The 21,116-nt window shown below is 55.7% G+C and overlaps 1 protein-coding gene across 1 annotated transcript in view; it reads right to left on the minus strand.

Moving 5' to 3' along the window:
• Positions 1–19,470, minus strand: part of PPL (periplakin) — a 28,830-nt gene extending 9,360 nt beyond the window's left edge. The window contains exons 1-16 of the mRNA XM_049768878.1: positions 19,409–19,470; positions 18,395–18,600; positions 15,103–15,334; positions 8,853–8,952; positions 6,384–6,538; positions 6,044–6,164; positions 4,911–5,036; positions 4,798–4,839; positions 4,021–4,182; positions 3,829–3,936; positions 3,488–3,583; positions 1,201–1,323; positions 972–1,118; positions 640–791; positions 273–370; positions 24–181 (exon numbers count right to left, since the gene is read on the minus strand). Of these exons, the coding sequence (XP_049624835.1) occupies positions 24–181; positions 273–370; positions 640–791; positions 972–1,118; positions 1,201–1,323; positions 3,488–3,583; positions 3,829–3,936; positions 4,021–4,182; positions 4,798–4,839; positions 4,911–5,036; positions 6,044–6,164; positions 6,384–6,538; positions 8,853–8,952; positions 15,103–15,334; positions 18,395–18,600; positions 19,409–19,470 (2,088 nt within the window). The remainder of the gene's footprint in view (positions 1–23; positions 182–272; positions 371–639; positions 792–971; positions 1,119–1,200; positions 1,324–3,487; positions 3,584–3,828; positions 3,937–4,020; positions 4,183–4,797; positions 4,840–4,910; positions 5,037–6,043; positions 6,165–6,383; positions 6,539–8,852; positions 8,953–15,102; positions 15,335–18,394; positions 18,601–19,408) is intronic.
• Between the last annotated feature and the right edge of the window lie 1,646 nt (positions 19,471–21,116).

A 21,116-nucleotide genomic window follows, 5' to 3' on the forward strand; every position in this document is an offset into this window, starting at 1 on the left:
CCCCGACCCTCACGCTGGGGTACCTGGAGGGCCTCAGCCCGTTCAGCGCTGTCCTGCACAGCGCGGCCCTGTTCCAGAGGTGGTCGCAGGACCCCTGTGATGGCCTTCTCCTGTCGGTCCAGGTCGCTGACCACCTTGTCCAGGCCGGCCAGCAATTGCCGCCCCTGCAGGTCAGAGGCATCTGCAGGAGAGAAGCCAAGCTTGCCCGTGGCCCGGAGTCCAGCACCCTCACCGCCCCCCCCAGAGGCCAGTTAGCTGCCTGCCGGACTCACCACCGGGGTTCTCAGTTTTCAGCACCTCATGCCGCTGCTGCAGGGCGCTCCTGGTACCCACTGCCTTCTGCCTCACGGCCCTGTACTGGGTGGCCAGGCTTCGAGAGCAGAGATAGGTTGGGACCCCAGCAGCTCACTACATCTCCCCACCCAGCCTCACACAGGACCTTTAAACTGCTTTGAGAAGTGAGGATGCAGGTGGGCAAGTGCAGGCTGGACCCCCTCTTTCCTTCCCCTGCTTATCCTCTCTGTCCTGTGTGCTGAGTGCCCAGAATGGCCAGAGGACCAAGGACATGGGCCAAGGACACATGGCTAGCCCACAGCCCTTGCTCAGAGTTCCCGGGATGCCTCCCTCCGTGTCTTGTACCTGTCGGCCAGAGCCAGGGCCTCGGGGTCGGTAGGGGGGATCATGAAGCAGATGGCGGGGGCAGTCAGCCTGTGGCCGGCGCTGTCTGTCAGGTCCCAGCTCTCCCCGTGATTCCTCTGCAGTGTGTAGCTGTAGCCCCTGGATATGAGGCCCTTAGCGGGGGGGACGACAGGTTGCTTAGGAGTGCAGAGCCCGCCCCAGATACTGCCCCAAGTGTCTGTGGGAACGTTAATGCACTGGGGGACTAAAGAAGGGGTTGGTCCTGAGGCCATCAGAGGCCCCACAGACCCTGTGTCACCCCAGGTTTCTCAGTGACTCGGGGTGCAGCTCACCTGGTCTCCCTCAAAGTCGCAGAGTGCCTCCACGGGGATGGGCTTGAGGGGCGTCTCCCTACGGTACTTGAGGGGCACCACCTGCTGGCCCCGCTGCTGAAGGCCCCAAACCACGTGCTCATATTTGTCCAGCGCTTTTTCCTGGTCCTAACGGGCAGGGGGCACACAGTGGGCTCCCCTCAACGGGATCATGGCCAAGCCCTCCAACCACCACCACCACCACACTTACATCCAGCTCCCGCAGTAGCAGCTCGATCTGGTAGCGGTCCTTGAAGTCAGGGCTGTACTTTTGGTTCAAGTCTGAGTCAACTTTGCGCAGCAGCTCCTGGGCTTCCTTCATGTCTTTGTGGAACTGGGGGTGGGGACATTGGGGCCATGAAGTGCCAAGTCTCCCCTGGATCTAGGGCCCCTGTGATTATATTCCCCTGTCCTGCCTGGTTGCATAGAACACCTCAGAGGGAAGAGGAGGGTCCTTGTCCATTGTGCCCCATGTCTAACCATGCATGCCAGGCTCCTACCATCTTATTCTGGTGTCACACCAGGGATACCCAGCTTCCCGCTCTAGGTCAAGTCTTCCCACTTTGTTGTTGGGGCTGGAGAGATAGCGGTAGGGTATTTGCCTTGCATGCGGCCGACCCAGGATAGACCTGGGTTCGATTCCCGGCATCCCATATGGCCCCCCAAGTTTGGAAGGAGCTATTTCTGAGCACAGAGCAAGGAGTAACTCCTGAACGCTGCTGGGTATGGCCCAAAAAATAAACAAAGTTCTATTTGGGGAGAGGTAGCCTGCACTCAGTGGTGCTCAGGACTTATTGCTGGCTCTGTACTCAGGGATCACCCCTGGCAGTGCTCAGAGAATGCTATGTGGTAGCAATGTTTTATCTGGGGCCTGCCTCATGCAAGGCGAGTTTTTATTTTTTATTAATATCTTTTTTGTTTGTTTTGGGGGGGGGCTACACCCGTTTGATGCTCAGGGGTTACTCCTGGCTATGTGCTCAGGAATCGCTCCTGGCTTGGGGGACCATATGGGACACCGGGGGATTGAACCGCAGTCTGTCCTACACTAGTGCTTGCAAGGCAGATGCTTTACCTCTAGCGCCACCTCTCCCGCCCCTTTTATTAATATCTTTAAGCACCATGATTACAAGCATGATTGTAGTTGGGTTTCACATATAAAAACAGAACAAAATACCCCTCTTCCACAGTGCAAGCTTCCCACCCCATCTCCCTCTCCCCCACCTCCTGCCTGTGTTCAGGACAAGCATCCTATTTCTCTCACTCACACACTCATTGTTAGGTGAGCTGCTTAATCCCTGTATTGTCTCTCCAGCCTGTGCTAGAACATTCTCTTACCCACCCTTCAGTCCATCCACTGGCCCCCTGAGAAATGGGGGATCCCTGAGCTCACTGCCCAGTGGGGTTAGATACCAAACCAGGGTACCCAAATCTAGAGTCCCCATTTGTCAGAAGCACCCATCGCTCTTGTTTAAAGCCTTCTTGTGGAATAACCACGGCCATATGACCTGTGTACCCAGTCAATCACGACACGTCTCCAGAGATAGGAAGCCCCAGGAAACACTATGGTTAGAGCAGACCACCATGCCCAAGGTCTGGGGCACCCACAACTGAAAGTCTCAGGTTGGCAAACCCACAGATTCTTTTCTGGGGCCATGAGGTTGGAGGCTGGGCTGACAGACCCCAGTGCAACTGAACAGTTTCTGTTTTGTTGATTTTGCTCAGAGGTTACTCCTGACTGCACCCAGGAATCATTCCTGGTGGTGCTCAGGGATGCCAGGAATTGAGTACAGATTGGTAACATGCAAGGCAAACACCCTATCTCGTGTACTATCACGCCAGTCCTCTGTATGGGCAGATTTTTGGGAGGTAGGTTTTTATTTTTTTGTTCTGTTTGATTTTGGTTTGGTTTTTGGGCCTGAACCCACAGTGCTCAGGGGTTACTGGCTCTGTGCTCAGACATGACTCCTGGGAGGGTTGGGGACCATAAGGGATGCTGGAGATCGAACACCAGGTTGGCTACATGCAAGGCAAATGCCCTCCCAGCTGTGCTATCACTCTGGTCCTTGAATGGGTAAATTTCTTGTTTGTTTTTGGGCCATACCCAGCGGCTCTCAGGGTTTACTCCTGGCTCTGCACTCAGAAATCGCTACGGGGGACCGACCATATAGAATGTCAGGATTCAAACCACCATCTGTCCTGTATGCAAGTCAAATGCTCTACTGCTATGCTATGTCTCAGGCCTCCAAATGGGTAGTTTTAAAGGAACCTGCTGGGGGGTGGGAGACATTCAGGGCTGGAACATGTTTCAGCCTTCTCAAGGCTCTGAGCTTGATGCCAGCCCCACAGGCCTCTCTCCTGGGGCTGCTGCAGTGGCCCTGCCAACCAAGATATTCTGGCAGCCACCATGCCAGCATGAAGCTCCAGGGCTACTCGGGCCCCACACAGACTTGCTCGGTCTTAGCACCCAGACTGGGAGATGACAAGGTGGGCATGGCTACCTGGTGATAGTCCTCCATGAACTTCAGGTGACTTTCCTCACAAATGAGCAGGTTCAGGTACTCCTTCCAGTCTGCGTGTACTGCCTCCATATGTGCCTGTGGGATGGAGCAGGTGCTGCTGGGGGCCTCTACAGATGTGGAAACACTCAATTCTGCCCCCATAAGGAAGAAGAAGAGCAGGACATGGGAGAGCAAACAGGGCTGACAGGCATGGAGAGAGCGGGCCATGCACTATACAGGAGCAATTGGAGATGAGGGGCTGGCACAGAGCAGAGCTCAGCACGTATTCTGGGTACGTGCTCTGGGCAGGGATACAGGAGGGCCCCTCCTGGCTTGTGCACCTCGATAGAGTTTCTCCCCGGGTGTTCAGCAGCCAGTAGCTGGTCCCCCTCATTGTGCAGCTTGTTGATTCTCTCCTCCTTGGCCTCCAGGTTCCGGTTGATGAAGTTCTGCGGGAAAGTAGGGGACAGGCTCCAGGGGGTGGTCTCAGGGCTTCTCCGGGCAGGTCCCCTTATATCCCCCTCACTGCCCACCTCATACTGGCGCCTGCGGCTGGGGTAGTCGAGGTTCCGGTCACTCCAGTCGTACTGCATGCGGCCCTTGGCTTGCTGGTCCAGCCAGTAGAGCTCATTGGTGCACCGCTGCATGTAGTCCTGCAGCGAACTCAGGTGCTGCTGCCGGGCCTGGGAGGCAGCCTACAGGGGAGAGGGGAGAAGGGCCACTGGCTGAGCCCCCAGAGACCCACAGCCCTAACTGGCCACTCATCCACTCGTCCTGCAGATGTGCCAGGCACAGTCCTGGACATCCAATGGGACAGGTGACATGTTTGGCCCTCTGAGAAACTGGGGTGAGGACAGCGTCATGACAAGTGCATACAGAACTGGTGCCTAAACAAATCTGCAGCCTCAGCTTCTGGGAGCCAGAAAGGGCAGGCAGGCAGGAAGAGGGCAGGGACAGGCGTGCAAAATTTTGCTCTACAAACAGAAGCTGTGCCAAAGACTCAGTGGCCTGACGCCCTCCACCGCTCCACAAAACAAGTGCAAGCCTAGCACTCCAGCTGAGGGCACTTGGGGTTCTCAGAAACTGGGCAAAGAAGCTTAGAACCTCCTAACGTTGGGCTTGCAGCCAGGCAGCCTGGTTCTGCACAAGCTTCCCAGGGAAACTCGCTCTGAGAAGTGACCGACGAATACCAGCAGGGGGCGCTGCGTCCCCAGAGCCCGAGTAGGTCTTGCCCCGTTCTGCAAGGGGATTGGCCCAGCTCCTGGCCACACCCCACGCCCGCCCAGGCCACGCCCCTCCCAGGATCTCACCAGCAGCTTCTGGTACTTGGCCTGGAGTTCGTTGTTCTGCACCTGAGGACAGAGCCAGGGATGCGATCAGAGGTGGGTGGGGGAGCCCCGTCTCCCCGCATCCCTCTCATCACCCCGCAACGCACCTTGGCCAGGTGGGGGCCGATGGCCTTGACCTCGTTGTGGAAGATATTGTGCTGCTCCACCTGATGCTCCACCAGCGGAAGGTCCGTACCAAAAGTCTGGGCGCTCAGCTGGTCCTGGGTGCAAGTGCAGGCAGCTCAGCCCTGCCTGGCTCCAGGGGGCCAGGGGAGCCTCCGCCTGCCTGACCGCTCTCACCCCCCTGACTTAAGCTCCTAGCACCCCCAAAGGCATTATTCTTCCAGTGGGATGGGGGGAATTAGCTCGGCCCACTTTACATGCAAGAGCCTCCCCGTTAGAGTCCCAGCATCACAAGGGTGTAGTTCAAAACCAAGACCAAAAAAAAAATGAGGTCCATGGGGCCGGAGAGATAATACAGCGGTAGGACGTTTGCCTTGCATGCGGCCTACCCGGGAAGGACCCGGTTCGATTCCCAGCATCCCATATGGTCCCTCAGGCTGCCAGGGGCAATTTCTGAGTGCAGAGGCATGAGTAACCTCTCTGAGCACCGCCAGGTGTGGCCCCAAAACCAATCAATCAATAAAAATTAAGCAATCAATCAATAAATAAAGTTAAAAAAAATGAGGTCCTGGGGCCGGCAAGGTGGCGATAGAGGTAAGATGTCTGCCTTGCAAGTGCTAGCCAAGGAAGGACCGCAGTTCGATCCCCTGGCGTCCCATATGGTCCCCCCAAGCCAGGGGCAATTTCTGAGCGCTTAGCCAGGAGTAACCCCTGAGCATCAATCGGGTGTGGCCCAAAAATCCAAAAAAAAAAAAAAGGAAAAGAGGTCCTTAAGAAGGGGGAATTCAGGAGCAATTGTATAGCGGGTTCAGTGCTTGCCTTGCTTACACTCAGGTTTGCTCCCCAGAACCCCATATGGTCCCTCCGGCTTTTCAGGAGCTATCCCTGAACACAGAGTAAGTAGTAAATCCTGAATGGCCCCCAAACAATAACAAGAACAACTAATTTGAGGTCTGGCTGCTCTCTCTCTCCTCCCGGTGGCCAGAGTGAGTCATAAATGCGGCGTCCCATTCTGGCAGGGCTGGCCCTGGACCTCTCACCCCCCTCTCTGTGCACACACACTGGGAGGCGTCGGGAGGAGGACTCCCTCCCCAGCAGGCCCTACCAGCTTCTCGTCCACCAGCGCTGCCCAGTTGACTTGGGGGTCGGTGTCCTTCACTGCTAGGTTGTAGATCTGCTTGTGCTTCCCGCGCAGGCGACTCACACGCTCCTTCAGTTGGCGGATGCTGAGCGGGAGATGCGCCCGTGTCAGTGGAGATGTGAGGGGCACACCCACCTGTCTCCCAGGTGAACACAGGAACTTCCTGCTGCCCACCCACTGCCTGCCATCCTGCCCTAGAAAGTCCCTGAAGAAGTAGACCACTGTTCCCTGGAGCCCATCACCCGGCAGGGACAGGACTAGGAGGCAGCAGGGGATGGGTGGGGGACCAGGGTGGGGGACCTACTCCTCGGCGATCATGTCCCCCTGGGGGTGCTTCATGTGTCTGGCGATGGCTGAGTCGGCCTCCAGCACATACAGCAGCTTCTCCGAGTCCGACACCTTCTGCAGGGTTTCATCCCGGTGCTCAGGCTGCCGGCCCCCCTGCAGCCGCGCCAGGTCCTGGGGGGGGGGCAGAGGAGGCAGAATCAGCAGAGCTGCTCCTTCTGGGGACCCCCCAGATGGCAGTGACATGGACTGCACTCCCAGGGAACCCCACAAATTGAGGTGGGACTGGTGGGGGCTGCTCTGCACTGCTATGAAAGTCCTGTGGAAGTGAACTCTGAGCCAGAGAGCTCAGGAGATTTGTGGGGTCAGGGGGCAGTCATGGCGAACGCATATGGGGTTCCCCTTCGGGACCAGGAGACTATTCTGGAACATCTTGCAAGGCTGTGAGAGTGCATCATGCCACTGCAGTTGCCTCGATGGGAGACTTGGTGTGACTCACTCTACTCAATAAAAAAAGATTCCAGGGCCAGGCCGGAGAGATAGCACAGTGGTAGGGCATTTGCCTGGCAGGCAGTTGACCTGGGTTCGAACCCCGACATCCCATATGACTCCCTAAGCCGCCAGGAGTGATGCCTGAGGGCAGAGCCAGGAGTAACCCTGAACGCTGCCAGGTGTGACCCCAAAACAAAACAAAATGAGGGCCCGGAGAGATAGCACAGCGGCATTTGCCTTGCAAGCAGCCGATCCAGGACCAAAGGTGGTTGGTTCGAATCCCGGTGTCCCATATGGTCCCCCGTGCCTGCCAGGAGCTATTTCTGAGCAGACAGCCAGGAGTAACCCCTGAGCACCGCTGGATGTGGCCCAAAAACCAAAAAAAAACAAAAACAAAAACAAAAAAACGAATTCCAGGCACTCGTGTGCTACCTAGGTCCAGAGTGCCTAAGCACATGGCACCTACATCTCCCCTCCTGAGCTGTGGACTTTTCTATTCTCATGCTGGGCCATGTGCCAGGGCTCTCTCTGCCACACTCTTGAGCACATTGATCTCTCTCTCTCTCTCTCTCTCTCTCTCTCTCTCTCTCTCTCTCTCTCTCTCTCTCTCTCTCTCTCTCCTCGCTCTCTCTCTCCTCTCCCTCCCTTTCCTCAGTACCTCTGAATAAAATCTGTTTTTACTTCAAAAAAAATAAATAAAAGAAGATTCCAGATCCTCTGGGTAACAATGCTGTGTCCGGAAAGAGGGAGGCAAGGAAGAGGAAGGAAGGGAGGGAGGGTTGTCTGATTCACTCAAAGCATGTTTCTGTTTGCAACTTGGCTCCTTTGAAGTTCAAAATCATTTCAAAATTATGCTCCAAATACACTCTTGTTCCTTGGAATCATGAAGCAAATAAACTGAGAGGGCAAGTCCAAATTCCACCCTCCCTCCGCACCTCTCTCCCTCACACACATCCACACCGGTTACTCACGCAGTCACTCACACACACGTTCAAACACATGCAATCACAGGTACACATGGGTACACACGGCAAATGTGCATTCATACACACGCACACAGCTGAGTTTTTATATACTCGCATTCACACACACGCACGCACGCACACAGAACTGCACTTCTATATATTTGCATTCATTCACACCTGCAGATCTGAGATCCCTGGTGGTGGACTCAAACACAATTTTTTTTTTTTTTTTTGGTTTTTGGGTCATACTCAGTGGCACTCAGGGGATACTCCTGGCTCTATCTATACTCAGAAACCACTCCTGGCAAACTCGAGGGACTATACGGGACACCAGGTTTCGAACCACCATCCATCCTGGATCGGCTGCATGCAAGGCAAACGCCTTACCGCTGTGCTATCTCTCCGGCCCCTTAAACACTATTTTAATTGGCTTCACTCAGTTTGTTTCTCAGCCCTTGCTTTGCAAGAAGGAAAACAGGGCACACCCTGCACAGCTGTTTTTATTTTGGAAAGGGGAGGTAGTGGGGTTTGGGGAGCACAGAGAGGATCAGAGAAACAGCTTCCGGAAACGCTTCAGGGCTGCTGGCAAGGAGCAGGGCTCTGTTTCTCCCTTCTCTCCCTGCACCCTGTTTCCTGCCTTTAGGCTTTACCCATGCCTAGCCTTTCTGGCTGGTGCCCCTTGGGGCATGCTGAGGAAACAGTTCCAGATCCATGGGATTCGGGACTCGTAGGAGACCTTCCCACAACACTGAACCTCTGACACCTAAAAGCACCTTGACGAGTGAAAGATCCAGTTGTCCTAAGTGTGGAACTACAAATATGACATCTGCAAGCACCTCTGGCCCTGAGTCAACATTTCTCTAGCATCTGCATGTTGCAGGAGCTCAGAACACCTCAAAATAAAGATGTGTCTGGGCCAGACACATCCCTGGCTGAGATAAGCAGGGGTGGCAGCGGGTGGGCAGGGAGTGAGCAGTGGGGTAGGCAGCAAGCAGGCAGGGGTGGGCAGGCAGGCTGGGGCTTGAGCTCACGTTCTGCATCTTGGCCTCCACATCCACAATGTTCTTCTCCACCTGGTCGGCATTCTTCTGTAGTTGCTCGATCAGCTCTGACAGCTCCTTGTTGGAGATGCTGTAGGCAGAACCAGGGGTTAGCAAAATGGGGACAGACAGACTGACAAAAAAAATAACCAGACAGACAGATGGATGGACAAAGGGGCAGCTGCTCTGGAATGTCTGTGCCAGGAAAGCAAGTCTTTACGGCACTGAGATTGCAGGCATCAGCCAGGATGCCCTGGGACAGTATGTGCAGCCCTCAGAGTGGCCACTCCCTGAAGGGGTTCAGGGCACATGGAAGCAGTTAGAACTCCCCAACTATTGGCTGCTATACCCTCTAACCCCCATGGGGGGAGAAAACTGGTATTGGGAAGTAGGACCTGAAAGTTCCTTCTTCAGGGAGGAGGAAACTGGGACCATTTTGGGGCCAAGGCTCCTATCATTCTCCTGCCTCACCCTGAGTATCATATGCCTCCTCAACTCTGGGCCATCCTTGGCATCCAGTCCCACCCTGGACAAGGACTGATGGGAGGAAACCCCCTGCATCCAACTGTACACAGGAGTCCCCCATGGTATGGGACTCAGTGCATAAATCTTTTCTACCCCAAGGGGCTGGGCACTCTAGGAAGGGTACAAAAGTGAGTTGGGGGGGGCCACAGGTGTCTCAGTTTCCCCACATGACCCCAGAGGCATCACGGTAGCACCCCTACCAAGGGTTTGGTGATATGCACCCCCCATAGTGGAGGAAGCCCTGAGCACAGCCAGGCGTGCCCCACAAATAACCAGTAAGAAGTATCCCATGCCCTGTGGAAGCTCTTCACCCTCTCCTGGTTGCTCTGGGAGTTGGGAGGGAGCATGCAGGGAGCTGAGTGGCCCCCAGAGAATCCCAGCTGGACCATGTCTGGAATCCTGCTGCCTGCTGATGCAGCCCTGCTCGCCTCTTAATAGATGGGGAAACTGAGGCACAGAATGGGAGACAACTAGGACCCTGTCCACTATTAGAAAGTAGCAAATCCTGGGCTGGAATTTGAATCCAGAGCCCTGGCAATTTAGCCCTTTGGGCTTGGGGTCCTGTTAAAACCCTTTGGGGTTTTGGAGTCCTGGGTTTGGGGTCCTCCAGAGTCCTTGGGCTGGACTGATAAAACAGAGGCAGGGCATTTACCTTGCACACGGTAGATCCAGGATGAACCTTGGTTCGATCCCCCCACCTCCCATATAGTTCCCCAGCCAGGAGCAATTTCTGAGCGTATAGCCAGGAGTAACCCCTGAGCGTCAATGAGTGTGGCCCCCCAAAACACAAAACAAAACAAAAGACTTGAGTCCTGCTCCTTCCTGCATCACCCTCTGAGCACTATTGGACACCCACAGACCGGGCGCTCTGGGTGTGGCCCCAGGAGGCCGGGAACTGGTTGGTCCGGGCTGGCTTCCATCTCACCAATGAGCCACATGCGACAGGGCTGATGGCGGCTGAGATACGGCTGTTCTTGGCCTGCCCTGGCCCCAAGACAGTGTTACCCCATGAGGCCAGGAAAACAGAGGTGCCTCCCATTACGGGGAAGAGGCCAGAACAGCTCCCAAGAGGGAGGGGACAAGCCCCTTCAGCAATCCCATCTCCTGCCCAGAGGGAAGCCAGAACTGAATGTGGGTGCTGGGCAGTGACTACTGGGGCTGAGAGATCTTGGAGGTAGTCCAGTCCACCTGCCCATTACACGGAGGAGCAGACTGAGGGAAGCCTGGCCCATAGTCACATGAGGGTAGCCACTCTGCAACTTGTCGATAAGGGAGTATGGGTGTCTGGACATGAATCCTGGCTTCATCTTTAGGAAGTGGCTCTGAGCCTCAGTTTCCCGCTCTGTGAATAGGGGTCATCATGGTGGTGGGTAAGAGAAGAGAGAGGAGGAAGAAAATGGGGGAGAGAAGAGAGGCTGAGTTCAGGTTCATCTGGCAGCAGAGTTCAGGAAATGTGCCTCACGGAGCCACAGGACATCGGGGAAGGTGCTGATCATGTGAACAGTAATGGGGGCTCGGTCTCTAGCACCCCACAGGGCCCTAAGCAGAGCCAACAGTGATTGCCAAGCCCGGAGCATGGGTGTGGTCCCCAAACAAAACAAAATAAAACAAACCAAAAAAAAAAAAAAAAAGATTTTTACCCACATGCAGAGAAACCATTTTGGCAGTCAGGCCCAAATGACTCACTGCACATCCCATGTTCTTTTTCCATCCGTCAAGCCAAGGGCACCCCTGGGACCTGAGAGTTTGGCTCCCCCCCCCAAAGTCCTCTATGTGGCTCCTGAGTGGCTTTTGGGGGTTCTGAAATGAGAGGTGGAGGAGGCTCAGGGAATCCCCCACCCTACTCTGTGCACGCCCCGCCCCCTCTCTGCCACACCTCTGTCTGCAAGCTCTGTGCCAGGTGCCCACGCCCACTGCTCAGACACCTGGCATAAACTGGCCCAATTCCAACTCAGGGCCCAGCTACAGCCCACAGAGCACATGCCCTGGGGTGGGGCCTCAGAAGTGCTGAGGACAGCCCTGACTCTCCCTGGGGTGGGGGGGGGGCAGACACAGCCTAGTGACAGCAGAAACAAGGTCTGTCCCCAGCTATGGTGCCTGACTCACTCCCACCCCTCGACCAACCTACCAACCCCAGGGACCAGGGGTTGGCTCCTGCCTCTGAGTTAATCCTGTCTAATGGGGTGCAGGGAGGCACAGCAGGGGTGGGGAGCAGCCCTGGGAATGGCAGGAATGCTCAGGAGGGCCAGGAGGGCACACCCCCAACAACCCCGCCCCACTGAGTCTGGCTCCCTGCCTGCTGCACAGTCTTCTGTTCCGGGGTTCCCTGCCAGCCCTATGGGGGTGCCCTCAGGTACAGGCTCTGTGGTCTTGGGGCACTTCCCTTCCTCCCACCTTTTAGACAATTAGTGTTTGGCATATGCAGCTCATTCTTGGGGCCGTGTGCGTGTGTGTGTGTGTGTGTGTGTGTGTGTGTGTGTGTAGCAGATTCTGTGACCCTTGACCCAGCCGGCAGAGACTTGGGGTGTCCAAGCAACAGCTGCCCCCTTCTGCCCGAGGTCCAGTGAAGACAACTGAAACCCATGGAAATGAAGACAGCAGCTGAGGTCTGGTGGTCACCCCTGTAGCCCGATGGGTGGTGTCAGTTCCCTCTTCAGACAGGGGCCCCCAGGTGTTGAGGCAAGCACTCATCACCAGACATAGCCCTGCTATCTGGGGGCATGGGGTCAGGGCTCTCCTGTCCATCAGTGGCCAACCACAGGCTTCCCAAACCATCATTCTAATTGAGACTTTTGGGGGCTTAGGGGAAAATAACTGGCCTGGGGGGTCCCTCTATGAGCCTCGCCTCCCCCATGGTGCCTAGCACAACCTCCTTCTCACCCCCTCACACCAGACTCTCCTCTACACGAGTAGGAGGGACCGCACCTCTAGACATCCCAAAAGAGCTGACGTGTCCCAGTGCCACTGTGTCACCCCAAAGCCCAGGCGAGGCCCTTCTCCCAAGACAAGCCTCCAAGGATCCACTTCGCCCACCAGGATAAACCCTCTGCCCCATTCAGCACCCCTTGGGCTCTTGCAAGGCCTGGAACGAAGGGCTCTGACATCCCCTGAATGCATCTAGCTTGTACAGCCCAATGGCAGGCAAGGGAGACAGCTCAGTGATTGTCATCAGTAACTCCAGACAGTCCGCAGGGTGGAACCCACCCACTGCTAGCTGCCCTGTTGGACATCTGAATAGGACACAACCACGCAGAGATGGGGAACAGTGGGGGGCATAGAGCATCAGAACTCTGTTACTTGGGGGCGCTTGTGAGTTTGTTCTTTGCTGCACAGAAGTGACCCCTGGTGGTGCTTAGGGACCATCAGGTGCTGGGAGCAAACCAAGGTTGCCAATGCAAGACTGTAACCCCTGCAGTATCTCTCTGGCCAACATACAAGGGAACTTGGAAGCATGCTGGGGGTTGGCTCCCCCCATTCCAGTCCACCAACATGCAGTGGTCATGCTTAGGAATAAGGAGGGGACGCGGAGAGATAGCACAGCGGTAAAACATTCTTGCCTTGCACGCAGCTGATTTGAACAGACGGTGGTTCGAATCCGGGCATCCCATATGGTCCCTGTGCCTGCCAGGAGGAACTTCTGAACACAGAGCCAGGAGCAACCCTTGAGCACCACTGGGTGTGAGCCCCCCCCCCCAAAAAAAAAAAGAATGAGGAGTACATGGCTGGGAGGTGGTGGCCAGTAGTGGGGTGTCAACCCACTGCTGAGGGGCCCCCACCAGAACTTGCTTCCTAGTGAATAAATGACACCTGGCTGAGCCCGAGGGTTGAAAGCAAAGGCATAGGCTCAGCAGGATGAGCCTATGAGACACATGACATGGGGCAGTTAGGGCCTCCGGTTCACCATGGTTCTCCCCTCACTGCTCCTCTGTTCTGCAACCAGGCTGGAGAGCGAGAGTAAATCATGGCCCACAGTTCAGCTCCAAGCTCCAAAGTGAGGAAGGCAGAAGAATGAAGAAGCCCCAGATCGTGAGCAGAAGTTTCTTTTTTTGGAGGGCTACATCTAATAGTGCATGAGAAGGTTTAGAGCTTGGAGGACTCTCCTCTCAGAGGGCTTTGGGGGACCTGTGGTGTGGAAGGTGGGAGTCAGGTTTCAGCCTAGAAAGCAGGCATTGCCCTTGGAACTGTCTACCCCGCCCTGGAAGCCTGTCCAATGAGTAGCAGTCCTAGGTCCTAGGCCCTCGGACATCCGGTGAATGCCTGCGTAATGATTCCACTGACTGGCACTCTCCCTGCCAGGAACTCCCACGCTAGTCCCGCTCTCCATTTCTCCATGCCCAGCATTAGTCTGGAGGAGGCAGGTCCTAAACTGGGGATGGCTGGCACGGGGATGCCCTATTGAGCGGCCTGATCTGGGTGACTCTGTGCCAGCCCTTTAGACGGCTCAGCCATGTCAGACCTTCTTTCCCTCCCTGCTCTACGTGCACAGGTGTTCAGGTGACAGCAGGGTGGGGTTGTCCAGCAGGAGGGATCCCGCAGTGTCTCCAACAGCCATTGAGCTCGCTGCTCATTTGGTGGGCTCGAGAGATGGTACAAATACCAGCGTGGTCCTGGGCAAAAGAAATGTCCCAGCCACGCAGAGGAACACAGGGTCTTTTTTTTTGTTTTTTGTTTTTGGGCCACACCCGGTGATGCTCAGGGTTACTCCTGGCTATGCGCTCAGAAGTCGCACCTGGCTTGGGGGACCATATGGGACACCGGGGGATTGAACTGCGGTCCATCCTAGGCTAGCACAGGCAAGGCAGGCACCTTACCTCTAGCGCCACCACGCTGGCCCCGGAGCACAGGGTCTTAACTGCACTTTTCTGCACACTGCAGCCTCTGAGCACTGAGGGTCACTACTGAGGACATGGTAGACAGGAGGATGGACCCTACACACAGCTACAACCACATCAAGGGAATTGCCACCTGTCTCACACTGCCAGCCCAGTTGTGACCTGTGCATCCCAAACCCACGTCCCAGCACCTGCAGAGAGTAGTGACAGGCAGACACAGGGACAGGAAACTATTTATTATTATTTTGGCTTTTTTTGAGCCACACCTGGCGGTACTCAGGGGTTACTCCTGACTCTGCACTCAGAAATCACCTTGGCAGGCTCAAGGAACCATATGGGATGTTAGGAATTGAACCCAGGTCAGTCCTGGATTAGTCGCATGCAAGGCAAATGCCCTGCTTCTGTGCTATCTCTCCAGCCCCTGTTAATTCTTTTTTGGTTTTTGAGTCACACCCGGCAGCACTCAGGGGTTATTCCTGGCTCTGTGTTCAGAAATCGCTCCTGGCAGGCTTAGGGGACCATATTGGATGCCGGGAATTGAACCCATACAAGGCAAATGCCCTACCACTGTGCTATCACTCTGGCCATGAAATTAGTTCTTTTAGTGACCAGCAAGACCGGAGCAAGAGACAGAGATATAGAGAGACAAAGGACGCCAGGCATTAGGTCCGGTGTCTGTGCCCGGCTCTTTGCCCTCCTCTCCTCCCCCATAAGTGCCCCTTTTTGATGCCTGGGAAGAGCTTGGCTTTGTGTCTGGGCAGTGGGACAAGAACAAGCTCTGTCCTTGGTGGTACAAACTAGGAATCTTTCCTGAACCATGAGACAGACACAGAAAGTTCCCACCCAGGAACAGAGGAACAATGCTCCTCATAGCCAGGGGGGACCATGCTGGGCTGAAAACAGAAAGGAGGGTGGGGCTGTCAGGCAGGGGTGGGGTGGGGCTGTCAAAATCCTTCTCATCCAGATACTTCCCTTCAAGAATCTTCTCATCCGGAACCTTTCCATCCGGATCCTTCCCATCAGGAAACTTCCCGTCTAGAACCTTCCTATTCAGAACCTTGTCGTCTACAACCTTCTCATCTGGAACCTTCCCATCAGAAACCTTGGAGCTGTGGCCTATTGGGACACTATGCAAAACACAGCCCTGGGCCTTGCTCCCCACACCCTGAGGACTGGCTTGGGCACTCCCCGTGTTCCCACACCCCCTCAGGTCTCTGGGCCCTGCTATGCTGCCCTTGTGCCTTCTGTTGTCACCAGTTTCACTGCCACAGATGTGCCCTATGCCCAGTCCTGCATGCCAAGCCCTTGGGGGTCTTGGAGGTCCCTGGTTTATGGAGAAATATGAACTTTGGCAGTTTCTATAAGACCCCCAACTCCATTTCAGACCCAAAAGGACAAAAGTCCAGCCACACCTCCCAGGACCATACTGCCTGTGTACCTCTGGGTGGGCCCTCAGCCCTTCTGCCCCTGCGCTGGCCCCACAACCAATGCTCCCCACACAGCATCCAGGCCCCCTCACTACTATCTCAGTCTGACCCCAGCCCAAGGCGTTGCACTGCTGTTCCGGGGCTCCTGCTACAGTTCACTCTCAGCTCAGGCCTCATTTTCTTTTGTTTGTTTGTTTGTTTTTGTTTGTTTGTTTGTTTGTTTTGGGGTCACACTCGGCAACACTCAGGGGCTATTCTTGGCTCTATGCTCAGAAATAGCTCCTGGCAGGCTCGGGGGACCATATGGAATGGGATGCTGGGATTTGAACCACCGTCCTTCTTCATGCAAGGCAAACACCCTACCTCCATGCTATCTCTCCAGCCCCCTTCAGTTCTCGTTTTCTACCCACATTTACCTTCTTGGTTCAATAGATGAGGGGCACACCCAGGGTCCCCCAACAGGTGTTTGAGGAGGGCGAGAATGTGAGAGGTTCACATCACTTGCTCAGTGGGCACAGCCCTGTCGGGCTCAAAGACAGGCCACCGGTGGGCATGGGCAGAGGGTATAGAGATAGGGGGTGAGGAGAGGCTAGGCAAGGCCAATTGGGGTGGCCCAAAGCAGATGCCAAGCCTGGAGAGGAAAAGCAAGAGGAAGACACAAGAGGAAGGGCGTGGGAAAGGCCAAGGGGTACAGAAGGAGGGGGTAAGCAGGGAGGAGGGAAGAGGGGAATGAGCAAGGAGAAAGGGCTGAGTAGCATGGGGCATCCTAGGCCATGGTGCAGGGTCAAAGACCAGGCTCAGATCTAATGAGACAGAGGAACAGGCAGGAGAGGATGGGCACTAGTGCTGGAAGGAGGGGCCAGGGCTGGAGCTAGGGTTGGGTTCTTCAGGGAAGCAGCTAGGAGCCTCCATCTAGGCCCGATGGTGCCACCAAGGAACCCAGACAGAGCAAAGCAGGCCGTTTCTGTCCTGCTTGGACCAGGGGTCATGGGGTGGGCTGGCATAGACCCTGTCCCAGGTGCCTGACTGTCCCTGGGTCAGACTCTCACACCCTTCCTGCTCCTGATTCTCCCCAGCCCTGCCCAAGGCTGAGCTGATTTTGGGGTGCGAGATTTGTGGTGCTCACTTCCAGCAGGACAGTGATCGATCCCCCAAACCCTACTGTTCGGTTGGACACTGTTTCCTCCAGACCCTCCTCCTGTCAGGCTGGACACTGTCCCCGCTGACCTGTGCATCAGCCGGGCCCTGTCATTAGTGCAGGTATGACATAGGATCACACACCATCATTAGGAACCAGGCTCACACCCAGTGCTCCTGGTTTCAGTAGGGAGCTGCTAGGCAAGTGGGGAGAGGCAGGGCTGGGGTGGTATAAAGTGCCCCAGCCCAGGATGTGCAGGTCTGTGGTTCAGGGAAACCTCAGCTGAGGGAATGAGAATGACCTCATCTGCTGTGCCTGTGCACCAGGGTGTTCTGGGTGCAAGTTACCCACCCCAAGCACCACCCTGCTCTGCTGACTAGAAAAAGGGCCAATAAGATACCCAACTTCCACAGTATCTGCGGGGACCAGAAGTGAGGCCTGGGCCCCACAGAGGATGGGGGGCACTTGCCTTGCACACAACCAACCCAGAATCACAGAGAGTCTCCCAAGCCCCACCAGGAGTGATCCCTGAATAGAGTCAGACATATGCCCAGAGCATCGCTGGGTGTGGCCCCCAAACAAACATACAAACAAACAAAAGTTGGGGTGAAGAAAAAATGTGGGACTCAGCAACCAGGATGAGGAAGTGCAGCTCAGAGACACTCAAGACCCTGCAGAGCGGAGCAAAGGAGTGAAAGGACCCAGGTGCACCCCTAGATATTAACCAGCTATTAACCCAGGAAGACGGGCTTGTCCTGACAGCCCAGGGCCCGAAAGAGAGGCGCCAAGCTCCTCAATGCTCTCATGATTGGGAAAGAAAAGTTCGAGAAAGAGGCTGGGAATCTGCAAGCAGCTACTAGACATTATGATCACAAGGAAGAAAATTGATAGAGACAGGATGCAACATACACATATACCTCACCTAAGGTTAAATTTTACTGTTTTTGGTTTTGGGGCCACACCCGGCCACGCTCAGGGGTTACTCCTGGCTCTGTGCTCAGAAATTGCTCCTGGCAGACTTGGGGACCATATGGGATACTGGGGATTGAATCCAGGCCTGTCCCAGGTCGGGCTGCGTGCAAAGCAAATGCCCTACCACTGTGCTATTACTCTGGTCCCCTAAGGTTAAAATTTAACTATATTTACTTCCATCAAATATAGTTATTATTGGAACATCTCACACACACCAGGCTAATGCTCAGGACTTATCAGGGATAGATTCACTCCTGGCTGTGTTAGGGAAACCCTGGGCCACAAGCAAGACATGTGGCTTAACCTCCTCCCGGTACCATCATCTCTGTTCTGGCTCATCAAGTATAATTTGACAGATATGATTGGGATGGGAAGTTGGAACTCACTTAGTCGAGCTCGGCTTACTTCTGACAATTCACCATCTGTGGTTTGGGGGAGGGAGGCACAGAGTCCTTAAGGGGGGCAGCACAACCTCAGAGGCTGGCAGGAAGCAAGCGATTGTGCAAGGCTCAGGCACTGGACACACAGGCCTCGGGGATTATGAAAGAAGGGGGCACAGAAGAGGGCTTCAAAGGGGAGGGCAGAAGGAAGAAATGTCTTTGCGCCAAAGCACCGAGGGTAGTTGGGGGGGGGGCTCACGGGACTTGGGGGTTCCAGAGCAGGATGCAGGGAGGACGCTGGAGAGCCCGGAGCGCCCCATGACTGGGTCTGGCTGCACCTGTCTGACAGGTCCACTGGGCTGGACCATACGGGGCGGCCACGTCTCCTCCTGCCCGGCCTCCTTCCTGCCTTCTTTGTCTCCTGCTAGTCTCCTGCCTTGTATGGGGCCTGAATGGGGGGGAGCACTGTGAGGAGGAGGACAGCACCCCCTCAGTGCCTGGGGTCCCTGGGAGAAAACACTAGGAAAAAAAAAGCCCTCCCTCAATCTCAGCATCTCCACCAGGTTCCCCAAACCGGTTATTATGTGAGTTGACTCCGTGTAGTTTATCAAACGAAGTGGCAGCAGCGCAGACACATCCAGACTTGTCACCCCCGAGGCTGCCCTGGGAATGCCAGTATCGGCTGGGGGTGTGTGTGTGTGTGTGAAAGGGGGCTGGCAGGAGGGACAACAGAGGCCTGAGAAGCTGGCACGGAGGGGGTCCCCAGAGGACCAGAGCACTCAGCCTGTGCCCCATCCACCCAGCCTGTGCCCACCAACCCCTCAGGAGTGCAGAGTGGGGGAGGTGTGCCCACTCACCCCCATAGTCCTATGTCCCAGCCCCATCCTCCAGGATACCTCCTGGGTCTCCTCCAGATGCCAGCTCTGGTCTGGCTGTACCCCCACCTCGCCCTATCTCACCCTGGAGGGTCTTCCTGGGCCCTAGGTCTCACCCCCCATCTCCAAAGTGACTCCAAAACACGCAGATCCCCTGCACCCCAATTTTAGGTCTCTCCCTGTAGGCGTCTCAGTCAGCACTTCGGGGTTCGCCAACTCTGGAGGATGCAAGTTCCAATCTCTGTCCTATGCCCCCAGATCTGCCGCACCCCGCTGAGGTTCCCCGACACCCGGTTCCCACGCGCGCGCGCCCCGCAGTTGCGCTCCTGGCTCCGCGCGCTCCGGGATCGAACCTGGGAAGCCCCTTCCCTGACCACCCCACCCCCGGCGCCGCTCACCTCCGGGTCTGCACCCTGGGGCTGTATTTGCCTTTGTTTCTCTTCCTGAAGAGCGAGTTCATGGTGTCGGGGGGCCCTAGGGGGGCGGAGGCGAGCGAGCGGCGGCGGCGCTGGAGCCCCGAATGCGAGTGTTGCGCGGAGGCGGCGCGGGGTCACTACTGGCCCAGGCGGGAAGGCCACTGCACCCCAGTCCCACTGCTCCCCGGCCGCACCCCAGAAGGTGGTGCTTACCTTCCCGGGGAGGGGCCAGGGCCAGCGCCAGCGCCAGGGCAGGGCGGGGCTGTCCTGCTTGGCAGGCTGGGCGGAGACTCGGGGTTCGGACAACACCCCGCTATTCCCAGCCTTGCTGCAAACACTCCTTGGAGTGACACCGACCGACCTGGCGGGCACGGAGCCTCTTCCCAGCTCGCTCAGTCCCGCATCCCCAGAAAGGTGTGCCCGGACCAGCTATTCATATTCAGAGCAGCAGAGAGGATGACCTTGAAGAAAAGGGGGTTCCTTACCCAATTTCTCCCTACCCAAGTGTGCCTGACTCCTGCACCCGCCTTGGCGAGGTTTCCACTGTCCTCACCTACAGTGTCTTCATTTGTCAACTTGGCCACACCTGCACCACCCCCGAAGATTATTATTTTTTTATTTATTTAGGTTTTGGGGACACACCCAAGAGGTGTTCAGTGGTTACTCCCGGGCTCTGAACTCAGGGATTACTCCCGTTGGTGCTCAGGAGACTAGATGATGTCAGGGACTGAACCCCGAAGGACTGAGTGCAAGACAAATACCTTAGTTTTGTACTGGCTCTCTGGCCCCATCCCAAAGAATTTTGAGATTACTCCTAGGGGGTCATTGGCAATGAAATCTGAACATCAGGGCCAGCCCCCCTCTGAGAGAGCAGAGAAATTTCATCATTGTGGCTCAATAAAACCTCCTTTGAAACTTAACTCCAGCTCTTGGGGACAGCAGTAACTCAGGGCTGAGATGTCACCAGATTCCTATTTGGAATAGTCCGTTCCCCCAGACAGGACCCCAGCTCTGGACACTCTGATCTGACACTCCCCTGACACCATGACCTGGCACACAACCCTGACATCATGTCCCTACATTATGCTGCAGCACTTGGAGCCCAGAGTCTGGCCGGGGGGGGGGGGGGGGGGGGGCAATGTTCAGGGCTCAGGAGAGGTTGGGGTAAGGGGGTAGGGGGTAGCAGAGCAGATTTTAGCTCCACTCTGAGTCATCAAGCCAATGCCCTCACCTCAGATTAAGTGGGGAAGATACCCCTGTGGTCCCCATTGGGATGGCAGGCCCCAGAATTGAAATTGGGAGTTACCAATGCTCAGGATCTGTGCTTGGCTCTGTGCTCAGGGGTCATTCCTGTTTGTGGTGCCAGGGATGGAACCAGGATCAGCCACATGCAAAGCAAATGCCTTAACCCCTGTGCTCTCTCTCCAGCCCCAGAGCTGGAATTCAGTTGTTGGAACAGTGTTTTTTTTTTTTTTGGGGGGGGGGCCACACCCAGTGATGCTCAGGGGTTACTCCTGGATATGCACTCAGAAATTGCTCCTGGCTTAAAAAACTATATGGGATGCCAGGTATCAAACCCAGGTCCATCCTGGATTAGCTACATGCAAGGCAAACACCCTACCACTGTGCTACTGCCTCTGGCCTCCTGTTGGAACAGCTGGAATGCTGTTGTTGTTGTTGTTGTTGATTT

Source organism: Suncus etruscus, chromosome 2 (assembly GCF_024139225.1).
Source record: "Suncus etruscus isolate mSunEtr1 chromosome 2, mSunEtr1.pri.cur, whole genome shotgun sequence".
Lineage (NCBI taxonomy): Eukaryota > Metazoa > Chordata > Mammalia > Eulipotyphla > Soricidae > Suncus > Suncus etruscus.